At 50.0% G+C, this 15,663-nt stretch overlaps 1 protein-coding gene across 1 annotated transcript in view; it reads right to left on the bottom strand.

The window, feature by feature from the left end:
• Nucleotides 1-15,663, bottom strand: part of LOC119565290 (collagen alpha-1(XXV) chain-like) — a 40,140-nt gene that overhangs the window by 9,728 nt on the left and 14,749 nt on the right. Inside the window, exons 14-25 of the mRNA XM_043547335.1 lie at nt 13,530-13,601; nt 12,471-12,530; nt 11,210-11,245; nt 9,251-9,331; nt 6,227-6,271; nt 5,781-5,852; nt 5,308-5,343; nt 5,155-5,190; nt 3,239-3,280; nt 1,304-1,357; nt 444-482; nt 149-187 (exon numbers count right to left, since the gene is read on the bottom strand). Of these exons, the coding sequence (XP_043403270.1) occupies nt 149-187; nt 444-482; nt 1,304-1,357; nt 3,239-3,280; nt 5,155-5,190; nt 5,308-5,343; nt 5,781-5,852; nt 6,227-6,271; nt 9,251-9,331; nt 11,210-11,245; nt 12,471-12,530; nt 13,530-13,601 (612 nt within the window). The remainder of the gene's footprint in view (nt 1-148; nt 188-443; nt 483-1,303; nt 1,358-3,238; nt 3,281-5,154; nt 5,191-5,307; nt 5,344-5,780; nt 5,853-6,226; nt 6,272-9,250; nt 9,332-11,209; nt 11,246-12,470; nt 12,531-13,529; nt 13,602-15,663) is intronic.

Raw genomic sequence — 15,663 nt, 5'->3', positions numbered from 1 at the left:
CTTGATGATGATGATCTGTATTACAGAAGTGTCATGGGCAAGCCCCCCCTCGACCCCCCACTGTGTTAGCACAGTACAGACAAACACAAAACACAGTTCCTCCCCCAAAGAATTCACAATCTAGAATTATGACATTAGAAGATGTTACCTTTTCCCCTTTTGTCCCCTTTTCTGACATGTTATCCAGCTTGGCAAGGGGGAGAAAAAGGCACGAAATCAGTACTGAATGTTTCAGGAACGGATGCACCAAAATCTAACAGCCATGGTTAAGAAGTAGAACCTGAAACTTACTAGATTAGTTGACGATCTTCAACAAGGATAAATATGGTACACAATGTGATAGACTCTATTTATTTATTAGTATTCTAAAACCATGGTTTATAAAAAGATAATTTAAGTAATGTTGATTATATGTAGAAAACAAGGCTAGGAAAGTAACATACCAGAGTCCCACCTGCAGGCCCTGGGAGACCATCCGGTCCCTTAAAATACAAAATAAAGGTAGGTTTGACCTCATAGTTCCCATGTTCCAAAGGGACATTATCTCCACAACTAAAATATGACAGTAAGGAGTAATTTCTGAATGCTGCCACTGCCCCTATTCCCGAGGACCAAAACGTAGGCCCCCCCACCCACATTGCTGGTCCCAAGCTGGTTATAATTCAGGCTATGAAAGAGTTCCCACTAAATGGCCTGGTGCTGACAGAATCTAGGCACAGTGGGCTGCCCCTTCCCAGCTGATCACAGCTGTCCAGCAGAAATGGGGTGTGTATATGAAGAGTTTTGCGCAGCTTGGAGTCAGCTGGACACCGAGGAACTGGCTCTCTAGGGTTAGCCAAAACTGGGTTAGATCCAGTTCTATTAAATTTCCAGCGGAGTGGCCCGGTATTTATATTTGGGGGTCCTCAGGTTGGCTGATGATGACTCTTTATGAATTGTATTGTGGTAGCAGAGGAATGTGTATGTTAAATGCTAAAAGCAGCAGATTCCATGGTCAGGTGGCAAAGTGAAGATCCACCATACAAGCCCGTGCCTCTGCAAAGGCCTAGGCAGTCGGTAACTTTACGCATGCAGATAGCTCCTTTGGTCTCTGTCTGACTCCTCATCTGCATGAAGTTATGCCAGTGCAGAAATCTTAGCATGATCCAGGCCCGGGTCTGGCCAGGACTTTAACGGCTTAGCTCAAAAGCTCTCTCTGTTTAAACCCTAAGCTTTTGGGGCAAAGCACATGAGAGGTCTGACCCAATTGTCCGTCCACCTGCAAGCCCAACAAAAACACTCACCCCCAGACTCCCACACTTACCCTGGGACCTGGAGGGCCTCTCTCTCCTTTCAGGCCTGTATCCCCTGGATCTCCCTGTAACCCAGCAGGAATGGGTTAGCGCTCTCTCTTTGGCACTGCAGCATGACTGATAAAGCAATGCAGGTATCTGGGGAGAGCTTTGGTTTAATGCTTTGTCGTTAGCCGTGGGAACGGAACAAACTCTCAGGACTATTGCTTAAGACGCTTGTTCTCCCGGGGTCCCTCCAGAACCACCCTTTCCTTGCCCGCAAGGAAACAACCACTACCACAAATGCACAGCAAATGTTAGCATGCAACTGATGCTGTGGCAGGCCCACCCCCTTGATGGGCAAGTTGCCTCTCCCTGTCCCCTGCTGCACAGAGGGTGAAGATGCCAGAAAATGAGGACGATTCACAACTTTTGCTAAACCCAGTGATTTCAAGTCATATTTTATCTCCACTCAGCTGGGAGACATTCCTTGGCAAAATGGCTGCTCTGGTTAACACCTGAACCAAACTCTCCTCCCGCATAGGTCAGATCGGATGCTGCATGTGGTGATGTGGGTGGTGCATGAAAGAGTCTGGATTCTTTGCTGTTTGTTTCTCTGAGCGGAGGAATGGTACAGAAAAATGGCATGAAGCAAAGAACACATGGTGTTCTATGTCTCTCAGCCACTACATTGGCATCTTCTGAAGGGTGCTTTTCCCTGAACTCTGCGCTTCCCTGCCCTTAGGTACTGTATTCAATTTCCATTTTTTTTTTACCCAAACACCCCATATGGGTGGAATCCTTCTCTGCTGATCTTTATTACAGGCCTTCCATGCATCTTGCAGCCGTCCTACTGTGATCAATTGTCTGACTGCACTGCACTAATCCTTGAAAGGTGCTACTCAAAACACACCTGGATATGGCTCTCTTACCCTAGACAAAGATGCAAAGCAGTGAATTGTTTGCCAGAGCTGGCATAAAACAAACAAGTGATTTTTCTCCCCCTTTAAGGAGAAGCCAGTTGCCTTAGCCCCAATTCAGCAAAGTGCTCAAGCATGTGCTTAACTTTAAGCATGTAAATGATCCTATCCCCATTTGGCAAAGCACTTAGGACAATGGGAGTTAGGCACCTAAATACCCTTAAAAATCTGGCCCTTAAGCACATGCTTAATACCAAGTACCTGCCTGAATCCCATTGACTTCAATGAATGTTTTGCTGAATCGGGGCTTGAGTGTTTATTCCTGTCTGCCCTGCAGAACCCACTCAGCTCTGGCAAGAGGGTTGGAGTCCACTCTGCCTCTTGCGTCCTCAACAACATGATCAGCACCTTTGTTACTGGCAAAGTGAACAGGAGAACTCAGTTTGCTTTTCCAAGTTCAGCGTTTCAGATCCCAAGTTGAATTTTGTGGATTTTGACTTGCAAAAGTCAACCTGAGTGGAGAAGACTTGATCTGGAAGTCAGGAAGTCACAGAGTAAGTCAAGACTGCAATCACAGCACCTGTGATTGCTCAGGTCCCAGAGGAGTGAAGGTGCAGCAGTGCAGGCTAGTCCTGCGAATAAGTACCCAGGCTTCCAGGTGGGCTTGTACGGCTCGCACTGACGTGCATGCTGAGGCAGCTTCCCTCCTCCAGTAGCTGAGCTAGCTACATTACAGCTACCTTGGGTATGTCTACTCGAGCTGGGTGTGATTGCAGGGTAGCTATGCCCTTTGTTACACAGCAGCGTAGGGTTATGTGCCCCTCACATCTGGAAAAGTTTGAGGTCAATTCTATCATCTCTATTTCATAGAATTTCTTAATTTTTAACTTAATCCTTTGCAACTGTTTACAGCTTATTTAAAACTTTTTAAAATTTTTTATTGTTGTTGGAGGGTAAAACACCCCCATGCAAAACAACTACACAACCAGTCTTAGGGGACAGTCATCTCAACGCACCATTGCTTCTCCGGCAAGGGAGACACTTTACCTTATTGCCTTTGTTGGTGATGCTGTTATCCAGAGATGATACCTACACCAGATGGAGGAAAGACAGGTCACAAAGTGTTGTTGGTCCCAATTAGGAACAAATCTCCAATGAGCAACATCATCTCTGCCTACCTTCCTTCTGGTTCTGATACACCCCCTTGGCACACGGATCAATTAATTCACTTTCTTTCCTCCTCTAAAAATTAGCCCTTAATCTGAGCTGCAATATTTGGATCCAAACCTTCTGGGTCTTTGGATCGGGGGCTAGAGAGCATCTTCATACAATGAGCTGTAGAGATATGAGCCAGCTGTGAAGTTTGGGTCTGCAGCTGCACTTCCACAAAGCTTGAAGTGTTTAGTCTGACCAATTACAGAGATTGGGGCCTACAGAGAATCCAATATCCAAACTTCCCCAGAGCTCAGGGATGTTCAGATTTAGGATTTTATATGGGCCCCTCTTTGATGTTGACTCAACTTTTGCCCTTGTTTAGATATAGTTTAGTTGTTTGCACTGAATAAACAGTCACATGACTGCACAGTTTAGAACGAGCTCCTTCCCCTCTGAATCGGAAGACGATATACTTGGATCACTGGGTGCGGTGGTCATTGTGCTAGCACAGGGCAGACCAGGGCGAGAGAGCCACAGGAGTCGAGCCTCTTGCCCTTCCAACAGGAGCTGGGAATTGCAAGCCTACTAGGCAGCGTAGACCGTACTGTGCTCCCCACCGCCATCCCCAGTGGCATTACAATTTCGGAGGAGAGTACTTCACTAAGGCCTGGTCTACGCTCGGGGGGGAATCGATCTAAGTTACACAACTTCAGCAACGTGAATAACTTAGATTTATTCACCGCGGTGTCTTCACTGCAGTGAGTCAACGGCTGACGCTCCCCCGTCAACTCCAGCTGCGCCTCTCGCTCCGGTGGAGTACCGGAGTCAACGGGAGAGCGCTCGGGGGGTCGATTTATCGCGTCTAGACTAGATGCAAGAAATCGACTCCCGCTGGATCGATCGCTGCCTGCCCCGGTATGTCTATACTACCCGCCAGATCGGCGGGCAGCGATCGATCCAGCAGGGATCGATTTATCGCGTCTAGTCTATATGCGATAAATTGACCCCCCTGAGCGCTCTCCCGTCAACTCCGGTACTCCACCAGGGCGAGAGGCGCAGGTGGAGTCTACGGGGGAGTATCAGCTGTCAACTCACCGCAGTGAAGACACCGCGGTGAGTAGGTCTAAGTACGTCGACTTCAACTACGTTATTCACGTCGCTGAAGTTGTGTAACTTAGCTCGATCCTCCCCTCCTCCGCCCCCAGTGTAGACCAGGCCTAAGAGGGGCATGAGCAGTAAGCGAATGGGAGAACGGCAAGGATGATAAGGCTGGGGCAACCAAAGGCCTTGTGAGATAGCCAAGAGCCTCCATGGCATATCCCCACAGGTGCTGATTTAGTTAAGCACCTGATTAACTTTAAGTACATGCTTAAACCATTGAAGTCAAGCATGTGTTTAAATCTCATTGACTTCAGTGGAGCTAAAGCATGTACTTAAAGTTAGCCATGTGCTTTCTGGAATAGGTATGGCATTAAGCATGTACTCATATGTTTTCCTGAATCAGGTCCGGAAGGACTGTTGTTATACGCACACATGCACGCACACATGTGCTGAATGAATTGCTGTGACGTATTCACTGCAACAGCGGGACTGTGGTCTCCACTACGGCGACTCTGGCCTCTTGTGGCAGGCACTAGGTACAGGCCACTACCCATGAGTAACCTCAGTGCCGTTGCAGACTCACAGCACAGCTGCCTGCCAAGGAATAGGAGCCCCCCCACACCCGTTGCCAGGACAGCGTACCCCCTCCGCCCCAGTTCCCCTTCCCTCCCACCAATGAGCACCTCCGGAAAAGGAGTATTACTCACAATGCTTCCAGGTGACCCGGGCGGCCCAGGGTTCCCCTGCAGAGACACAACACCCCCCATCCCCCAAAAAGGCAAGTGGTGAAAGTCAGCATGTCAGACCCCGAGCTGGACCCTCTCTCATGCAAGGTTAAAAAGGAGAACGTGCAAACCTACAGCTTCACCCTTGTCTCCCTTCTCTCCGGCGACTCCCTGGGAGGAGGAGAGAGAGGCAACGTGAGAACTGGCCTTGGGTGGGACAAAGTCAAAGCAGCTTCCCCCCCCCGCCTCAGGCCAGCTCAATGCAAACTAAGCCTCAGCATCGAACAGGCTGAAAACACAAGTGACTCTTCCTCAGAGGTGGGCAGAGGAGATTTCACACACTCGAGCGGTGTGCACACCAGGGGTGCCCATGGCAGAATCCTCCTTATGTCTTGTGTGTCCACCCAGTCAGACCAGTTATTCAAACTGGTTCCATCCCTTCCTGCTGGGGAACAGCCCTTCAATGCCGGGCCTGCCATGCTACATCACACAGAGGGAGGGAGCTTGCAGCCTTTGAAGCAGCAGAGTTACGGGCCTCTCTTTTGCCAGCTACAGTATTGTCTCCCAAGCTCCCGCTCCTTCCACCACGCCTTCGATGACTGACTTACATCCTGTCCTGGTTTTCCCATCTCGCCTTTGATCCCCTGTTCTCCACGATGTCCCGGAAGCCCGAAAGGTCCCTGCAAAATGATTCAAAGAATCATGAGTGAAACAAGAGAATGATCTTCGCACACACAGCCCAATGGGCGTTCCAGAACCTGACCAGCAGCACAGGAAGTGCAGAAGACTTCACCCTAGGCACCCGCCTGAACTCTCTGTGGTTTTAATTTGGGAGGGGACTCTTTGTGCATGTGAATTCCAATGCTGCTGACATGTGCTGGATTGAAAGCCCTAGGAGAAAGCCCTGGGCTGGGAACCACCAAACTCATTGCACAGATCTCTTTTTCCCTCACTAATTCCCTTCTATAACTGCTTGAACATGGAAACATAGTGCCTGAAGGATGCCACTGAAGCACTGAAAGATCCCATTCTGCACCCTGGAATGAATCATTACCCAGATTCCTCTCTCTCCTGGCTCTCCTGGGGCGCCTGCTTCTCCCTAAAGGAAAGAAGGACAATTTTTTTTAAAGCCTGCTTAGCAGCCTCAGGTAAATGGGTGTGTCAGGCTTCCCCAGCACTTATGCCTGCAGATGCTAGTTCAAATGGAGAGAGAGTCAAGCCCACTTGTGTGGCCAGTGGCTTTGAATGAGGCCAGTCTCTTTCCCCAGCAGCCACGAGACGAGACTGCAATGATAAAGATGGGGGGGGGGGTTGTCAGAGGTGCAGTAAATGGGGGTGACATTTCAGAGGGTGCCTGGAGCTGGAGTAAATAGGGTCAGATGTTGCAGGGAGATGTCAGAGTTGCAATAATGCTAGTAGAGGTGGGGGGAGGTTGACAATTCTCCACCAGTCCCCAATGGGATTTTGGGAAAGTCTCCTGCTTTCCACCTCCACAGCCTTAACAAGCGGGTGACCGCCTCCGGGGTCAGTCCCACCCCCCAGAACTTGAAGAACCTTCCCAGAAGGAAAAAGGTTCTGAAGTCCCGTTTGATAGGTCGGTTGCAGTCTCTAACTCTGGCAGGTGAAATCAAACCCAGAAGGAAAACCTACCCAGAGTTGGAGACCGTTTGGGGGACTTTCAATAACTTGGGTTGGTTGAGCCAGGCTGAACCAAATGCAAACCTGACCTCCACACCTCTCATCTGAATCGAAGCCCCCAAAATGGGAAAAGAAGAGGGTCCTTTCGGACGACGTGGGAGTCGCATCGGAACAGCTTCACATTAATATTTATCAGGAGGTTCCGCATTCTACTACAGACTACAGCAGAGAGAGCTCAATCATCTCCATGGCTATGGGAAAGCACAGAATTCCCATTATGCTACCTCGGTCCCCAGGTTCCCTTTCTGCCCTGGTTGTTCCTAGAACATAACACGAAGTGTCAGGTTAAAGTTCAGTTCGTGACCAGTTTTGTTATTCTGAATTTCCCAATTGAATTAAAGTGCCTGGCTTGGCTCTGATCTTACTGTTGCCAGTGTAAACCAGGAGTAACTCCTCTGAAGTCAGTGACATTACTCTAGTGTAACCGGAAATGAGGATCAGGGCTCTTCCCTTTAATCCTTTCCTTCATGGATCAGTACATACAAGGGACACTTGGGCTCTATTCTGCCACAGGACATTGTGATAGTAACTCCAATGATGGAAAGACTCTTGGATGTGCAAACTCGTTGAACTAAAGGAGCGTGGCCATTGGCTGTCATTAGTAAAGAGTCTTATCTGAGGCCTGTAATGAAACTCTCTTGGGTGGCTGCCTGTGTTCCCTCTAAGCTGCGCGGTTGGGCGGCCGCCCAGGAGAGATTCAAGTGCCATGCACTTGATTAGCAGAGCCGCGCACATCCGGCAGCATGCGTTCAGGTGCCCCTCCCCTCGCTGCTTTGCAGCCATGTTGCTCCTGCAGCTGCTCCTGGCGACCCTCCTGCTGGCTGTGCAAAGCAGGGGGGCGAGAGGGGGTGTTGATGTCAGGGTGTCCCCTGTACCCCAGCTCCACAGAGCAGGGAAGAGGGGCCAGCCTGGCTCAGAACTCGAGAGCAGGAGAGAGCTGCTGCAGTCTGAGATCTGAACCAGCCTTCCGGGTGACTGAGTGCCTTTCTTAAAGAGACAGCCATGGTGTCTGAGACTTCCCCAGCAGCCAGCTCACACAATCTCTGTCTCTGTCTGTCTGTCTCTCTCTCTCTCTCACACACACACACACTCTCTCTCTCTCTCTCTCTCCCGCTCCCCACTGCCCATGTACCCCATCTCCGCAGAGCGGGGGAGGGGAGACAGGGCTCAGGAGAGCTTCCAGTGAGTGCCTTAAAGAGACAGTGCACAGCGTCTCTCAGAAACTTCCCCAGCAGCCAGCACACATGCTGTCGCCGTGACACACACACAGAGAGCCTGTGTGTCACACACACACACACAGAGAGTCTGTGTGTCACACACACAGTCTCTGTCTCTCTCTCTCACACACACACACACACACACACTGTCTCTGTATCTTTCACACTCACCTCCCAACACATTATTGTATTATTGTTGTTGTTACTTCTTGGTACTTCCTGCAATGCACATATATTCTCTGTAATTTTATTCTTTCGAAGTGCTGTTATTTTAGTTTTTTGACAGGTCTGTGCATTTAATAATTTTTATTTCTCTTACACTTAAGCTTAATTCTTTGAGTCGTGAGTTCTAAAATGCCTAACCTGTCCTGGCTGGAGTAATTATCCCTATGGTGACTTTTTAAAAAATATATATTATATCTAGGTTTTTTGTTTCTACTGGTGGCGCACATCCACATCCTCGATGCACATTACAAAATTTATTCCGCACATGGATGGAAAAAATTAGAGGGAACCTTGGCCTGGCTGCCTGTCCCAGTTCTAACGGAGCAATCTCACGTCCTGCAAAATATACTAGCATGCCCTAAAATGTCCTTGAGAGCTGGTGCATCATCATCACACCAAGATGGCATGGTGCAGCGTAAAGTTGTCACGAGTTGATGATATGTCGTCATGATGTGATGATGCGATGTCAAGATGTTGCAACACAAAGGCCATGGTGCAACACATTTGTCCCACTTTAGCTGAAGTTAAAGAGACAGTGCACTCTGACCGGCAGAGCTCTGCCCAGATATGTACCCTAGAATGCCCAGGGCACAGCCACATTGCTGAAGGGTGCATCTTCTCACCAGCTGGGACAGAGCAGAGCTGTATGTTGCTTGAGTTGCTTATTAGTCCAGGATTGTACCTGAATTTCACGTAGTGTAACGGGTCACAGACTGAGCCATTTCACCTAATTATTAAAAGTTCCCGTTTCCCATGCCCAAAACAAAACTGACACCCACCAGTTCCTTCCACATAATCCACTCCCCCCTCGTCAGATGGTGGCAAGGAGCCATTTTTAATTTGGAAGCTTCTTTTTCCTTTTGTGTTTAAGAAAATGGTGCAGTTCAGCAAATTGTACCAACATGATCGGTCTTACTGGGCCATTAGTTTCTACTTACATCTTTACCTCTTAGTCCGGTCTCTCCTTGTTTCCCAGGTATTCCTGGTTCACCCTTCTGTCCCCTTGGACCCATTTCCCCCTGGAAATAAACAGTGAACACAACTGTTGTTTTCTTCTACTGCATTTTGTACCCCTGGTGGTCTAGGCTGCTGTGTGATGTGGGTGTCTCTTTCTCTCTGCATGGCAGCTGTGTTTAGGGATGCGAAACAGGCCCAGCTCACGCTGTTTGGCATCTAAACATCTCACCTGCGTAGGGTTTGTAAAAGAGGCATTCTATATTCATTCGTATCATTGCCCCCCATGTCCCCTTTGTAGGCCATGCTGGAGCCCTATGCAAAAGTAACAGTATGAACCAAAGGCTGTGATCCGGAGTAAGCCGGGCTTCAGCACAATAGCAATGCACCAGGTGTCAGCTAACGACGTTAGTGCATTCCTGTCTGGAAAGGACGGTACAAAACCACACAGATCTCTCAAGTAACTATGTAAACACATTCTTAAGGGATAGTACAAGAACACATCGACCCCTCATAAGATAAGGAGGGAATGACAGGATAATGGATGAGGATATTTTTTTCTAACTAGCAGGTACAAGGATAAAGGTGCTAGCTAACAACATCTGGAGAGTAATACATAACTTGTTTGTATCACTGTATAAAAAGAAAAGGAGGACTTGTGGCACCTTAGAGACTAACCAATTGAAGTGAGCTGTAGCTCACAAAAGCTTATGCTCAAATAAATTGGTTAGTCTCTAAGGTGCCACAAGTCCTCCTTTTCTTTTTGCGAATACAAACTAACACGGCTGTTACTCTGAAACCTGTATAAAAAGAGAAGTCAGAAAAGGAGCATCTTTGTGCTAGCCAAGGTGATAGGACCCTGGTGTCCTGATTGAGCTGGTCCCATTGTCACGGGCATACATGTTTGAATGTACCTGTAACCACGGAGCCGGGGTGCTAGTACCATGCTGGCCCAGCGCCTTCACCACCGAACCGAGCCTGTGGCCGTTCTTTATGAGTAAGATCGAGTAACACTGCTGAATCAGTACGCTGCATTCCCAGCCAGTGCAGCTAACATCGGAGCTCCAAGACTGAGCAGCCGTAACAACTCTCCACAGCACTAACAACATCCTTCCTCACCCAAACACCCTTCTCCTCTCCCCCCCCACTTCTCCACCACATTGAGTTAAAACCTCTTGGCCTCACCTTTGCACTTCCACTCTGGCCTACATCTCCCAATCACGTAGGTGCACCCTTCCCCTAGCCCCCAAGTGCACCCATCCCAAAGCAGCCCACACTATGTGCTATGTTTGGTGAAGGACCAGTCTCCCAAAACAAAATTCCCCTTCAACAAAGTCTAGGGAACACCGTGAGAGAAATATCATCGTTAAGCAGATCTTCTGCCCGAGGACCCAGATTGACAGAGGCACTTTGGTGGGGGAGGCCAGCTGCCTGAGTATCTTTGTGAATCTGCATCTAGGCTGTTTTCCATGCCCTTGTCCACCGGTCTGGCACTGGGCAAAGAGACACTGAGAGGTATTTTTGAAGCTACCTTTAGAAGATATTTCAACCTGTCCCTCTATGTCTCCAGAAGGGGTGGAAAGTGGGTTACATTGGGATCGTGGTCTCTCTAGGTTTCTGCACACCCAGAAATGGCCTGGATACCTTCCTACTGGGGAGTTAGGGTTAAGCAAGGGGAGAGTACAAAGAGGCAGTTTTAGCCTGTCGTCTTGCAGCGTGCAAGGCCCCAGCTCTGCTGAATGGAGATTCCAGCAGAGCCACAAGTTGCCTTGAAGCCTCTTTAGTCATTACAGCTTCCCCGCCCCATGAACGTCCACTCTAATCCCACTTTAGCGGCATCGCTTTTTCTGTTGCAAAACCCAACTGACCGAAGTCCCTTTGGGCGATACAAGCAACAGTTGTGATTTTGCGTTGCACATGCTCTGCGGTCTGTGCTCACTCACCTTTGGGCCAGGTTTGCCAGATAAACCTACATTCCCCTGCGGAGAAATGAGACTGTAAGTCAGTTGGCAAGAACAATACCCGAAGACGTCACTGAGTTCTGATCTCATAACCCTAGCAAAACACTCTCAGCAGCAGATACAACTCACGCAAGTAATTCCCAAGACACCCTGGGCATGCAGGCACGGTGGCCCACTTTTTTAGACCTGGCTAGTGATTTTGGGTACCCACCCCGAGACACATTAAAGGGTGTGTTGGAAAGCGCTAAGCACCCGCTCTCTGAAATTAAGGCCCCCGGAAAGTGTCGCAATTTGAGCTCTCTGAAATGACAGTCACAATTCAAAACCTTAGCCTAAGTGTGCCCAGGCCTGCCAGTTGGTGGCCAGGCTCTAAAATGGCTGCTCTGCAGCTTGGGACACAATGCGTGCGTATGTCTTTGAATTGCAGCGGCCAACACCAAGTAGGACACTTAGGGTCTCTAAGCAGCAGTTCTGCCTGGTGAGCCAAAGTGGCATCTTCCCTTGGCTGAACTGTTAGAAGCTGTTCTAAGCTGCCTTTTGCACCTCTTCAAGGCGCCACTCTGGGCAGCTACCTGCTCTTTGCTTGCGCTCTCTTAGCAGCTGGACTAATATGCTGTCATGTGGAGAGGGGGGAGAAAGCACGTGTTTTTAATAGCAAGGGCTTTGATTGTCCACGTTGCTGTGTTTCATAATAGCCAGAGTCCTAGAGTTTAAGGCCAGAAGGGATCTGACCAGATCGTGTCATCTGACCTCCTGTATATGACAGGCCACCACTCAGCCATCCCCACACCCAGCCCAACAGTGCCACAGCCCTCGGGACACTAAATAGGCAGAGAACAGGAGGGACTGGGGTGCAGCATGCCCGAGGTACCTGCAATGGCAGGGACCTGATCAAGTAATATTCAGGTGGTGCCCCAAGGGACCCTGGATCTGCACTACAGGGGGAGTTCACGCTGGCTACAACCCCATCACCTTTGCTCTGCAGTCCCACACCCTGGGGTGAGCTGCCCTGCGGGCTCTGTAGACCGTTTAAGGTACATCTTTTTTGTATCAGAAGCTACTGGATTAATTTGCTAGTGACAGGCCATACGGGGTGAGGCCAGATTTCGCTCTCAGTCCCCGCTGACGTCACATTGATTTCAGTGCAGCTGCCCAGAGGTAATGGAGCAGAATTGAGCTCAGCATCTCTTGTTTTCCGTCCTTTCCCCTCTCCGTTCCCATTCATCACATGGCCCCCACTCACCCTTTCGCCCATGTCCCCCTTCAATCCCGATTGCCCTGGAATGCCAAAACCTGGACTTCCCTGAGGGGAGATCAATGAACACAAATTCATCAAATTCACCGTGCTGCTTGCAATAAAACGTAGTGATTATTTTGCCCTCCTCCCTTTTCCTGCATCCCTAGGAAGACTGAGATGAGACTGTCTCTCCCACTGGGCATCAGCAGCATTCAGCAACATGCAGGAATCCAGACCGGGTCTCGGCAGCCAGCATGGAGGTTTTCAGGAGGAGGCAGTTCTCATGGAAAGGCCCTTAGCTCTTTTGGGCTAGTATCCACATTGAACAAGTCACACGCTGCTGCTAGAATTCTGATCAGTGAACGGAGCGAGTGCCTCACTCTTGTTTCACCATCGTCACGCCAGCTGCCCGTCCGACTCTGCATTAGCATCACCCTTCTGCTCTCAACCTACTACAGCCCCTGAGAATTCCCCTCCCTGAGCACCAGCTGGAGGTTGCCTGCCCCTGCTCCTGGTGTCACCCTGCTTCAGTAACAAGTCATGCAGCGTGGCCATTGCTTCAGCCATTTCTCTTCCCGCCCTCTTGAGCCCATCCACACGGGGTTCAGAGATACTGACCTACTTCCAGTTCATACTGTAATTACCAGGGGCTGACTGCACACAGTGTGCTTTGTGCTGCATAAGACACAAAGGGGGACATTGTCCTACCCCCAGACAGCTTCCAACTCAACAGACAAGCCTCTGCGTTTAGGGCCAGACGGAAAGGAGGCATCTCCCACCTGGTGCATTTCCAGCGCAGAGAGGCAGGAAGCGAGAGGAAACATGTATTGCTGGGCCTCGGGGCCTCATTGTCACCCTCCTGCCTTACAACATATCTGTCTCAAAGCCTTGGGCCTCAGTGGGCCACTGCAAACATCGGGGGCTACCATGCATGGACCGTGCACACCAGTCTGGCTTAATAAGAAGCTCAATCCACATTGTGGCCTTCTTCGTGGAGACCCACAATGTACAACTTGAACCAACAAAGAAACGGAAACTTTCCAGTGCCACAAGCACAGCCTTTACCTTCTCTCCTTTAACTCCTTGTTTTCCTTTGTTTCCCTGTGGTCCTGGGGGGCCGACGGGTCCAATATCGCCCTAAGTGTGAAGAAGTCACACAGTTAGTCACATGTCCTAGCCAGGGCTTGCCCTTCCTGTGTGGCTGCAGGAATCCAGTTTTCAGTCCACTCTGAAGACTAATTTCTTTGAGAAATCTACCCATTTATCTTCGGATTTTGTCCTGCTGCCTGTCACCATAGTATCTGGGGGCCTACTATGTAAAATCAATATCTCTAGTTAAGTCCCTAGTGGATTTCATGGAGTCCTTAGCTGTGGAAAACTGTGTAACAGTGGAAGGAATTAACGGGGTTAGCCGGACTTTGCTCTCACTTACACCGGTTTAACTCCATTGGAGCAACTCCTAATTCACGCTGGTGTAAATGCAATGAGAATCTGGCCCGGGAGTTGTCTGCTAAGAAGCTTCAAAAGAGACTGGTATTTTACCAACAAAAATGATAAAAGGTCAGAAGAATAGGACGTATGAGGCAAGGAGAAGGCTAAGGACTCTGCAGACCCCTCTGCCAGCGCGCCACAGAATGGAATGAAACGTTTTGAGACCCAGACAGCAACCAAGAGAGTATTGCTAAGTCCCATAATGGGAGGTGGGTCTCATGAGAGGATCCATCTCTTATAGGCGTGCCCCATAGAATGGAAACGGTTGGAGAACAATGGGGATAAATGCACTGGGCACGCTCAAGCCTGAAGAAAAGCAAAGCAGAAGTTTGTCATGTTGTAAAGGGGCGGGGGGTGTTAGGAAGAGTAGTTGAGGGAGATATGAGTACTAGCCAGGAGGGCTGCAGGAGGGAAAATGGAGCCTAAGTTCTGTAGTTCTAAGTCTGGCAATGAGCTGCTGAGGCAGTGGTCCACAGACTTTTCAGGGTTGCACTCCACCCAGGAGCCGGGACTGGGAGTGGGGCCACAGCTCCAGGGGGAGAGAGGAGGGAGGATGCTGACAGGCGTAAGGGGGCTGAGACTGGGGCCACAGCTGGGGGCAGGTCTGGGGCTGGGGCCAGGAATGGAGCCGCGGCCAGGGGCTGAGGCTGGGGCCGGAAGCAGAGCCCTGTCTGGGGGCACGTCTGGGACTGGGAGTGAAGCCCCACCCGGGATCCGGGGCTCTGGGGTGGGGGGCGGGGGATGCTGACAGAGGTAAGGGGACTGAGGCTGGGGCTGCAGCTGGGGACAGGTCTGGGGCCGGGAGCAGAGCCCCAGCCTGGGGCAGGGCTGGGGGCAGGGCCAGGAGCCATGGCTGGGGGCAGGGCCAGAGCAGAGCTGGAGGCAGAACAGGGCTGGGTGGTGCTTCCGCCCTGCCCCCATGGGGGCTGGCTGGGGCCCCGCCATGCCCCCCCCCCGAACGAGGCGGGGGCACACCCCACAGTTTGGGGACCACTGTGCTAAGGGAAGTTCCAGAGTTAGAACATTCCAGACCCAACACATCCATAAGGGTACGGGGGGGGGGGGGAAGGGAAATTAAATCAATCCTGCCATCATGGCTAATGCAGCAGGTGGTCTCTTCCACCTCGAAGAAGTCCTTGGATTTTGGAAACTGAGTTCACTCTAGCAAGGTCAACACCTCTCCACTCTAGACAGAGTCCAGATTCTGTCTTGGGCACTGGATCTGTGCCTTACTAACCTCCTTAACCAGTACCCCAAGATCTAAGCCTTTTCCACAAGCTGACACTGGAAACAGAATGGCTGGAAGCAAATTTACATCTGCCATGTGGCTAGACCAGGGGTCAGCAACCTTTCAGAAGTGGTGTGCCGAGTCTTCATTTAGTCACTCTAATTTAAGGTTTCTCGTGCCAGTGATACATTTCAACGTTTTTAGAAGGTCTTGTTCTATAGGTCTTTAATATATAACTAAACTATTGTTGTATGTAAAGTAAATAAGGTTTTTAAAATGTTTAAGAAGCTTCATTTGAAATTAAATTAAAATGCAGAGCCCCCCGGACCAGTGGCCAAGACCCAGGCAGTGTGAGTGCCACTGACAATCAGCTCGCGTGCCGTCTTTGGCACGCGTACCATAGGTTGCCTACCCCTGGGCTAGATGTTACGTGAGGGTTTCAATTGGCTTGCATATAAACAAGAGAAAGATTAATGGGGT

This window comes from Chelonia mydas, chromosome 1, assembly GCF_015237465.2.
Source record: "Chelonia mydas isolate rCheMyd1 chromosome 1, rCheMyd1.pri.v2, whole genome shotgun sequence".
Classification (NCBI taxonomy): domain Eukaryota; kingdom Metazoa; phylum Chordata; order Testudines; family Cheloniidae; genus Chelonia; species Chelonia mydas.
Note: the sequence above shows the minus strand (reverse complement) of the source record. Positions and strands in the feature narration are given on the sequence as shown.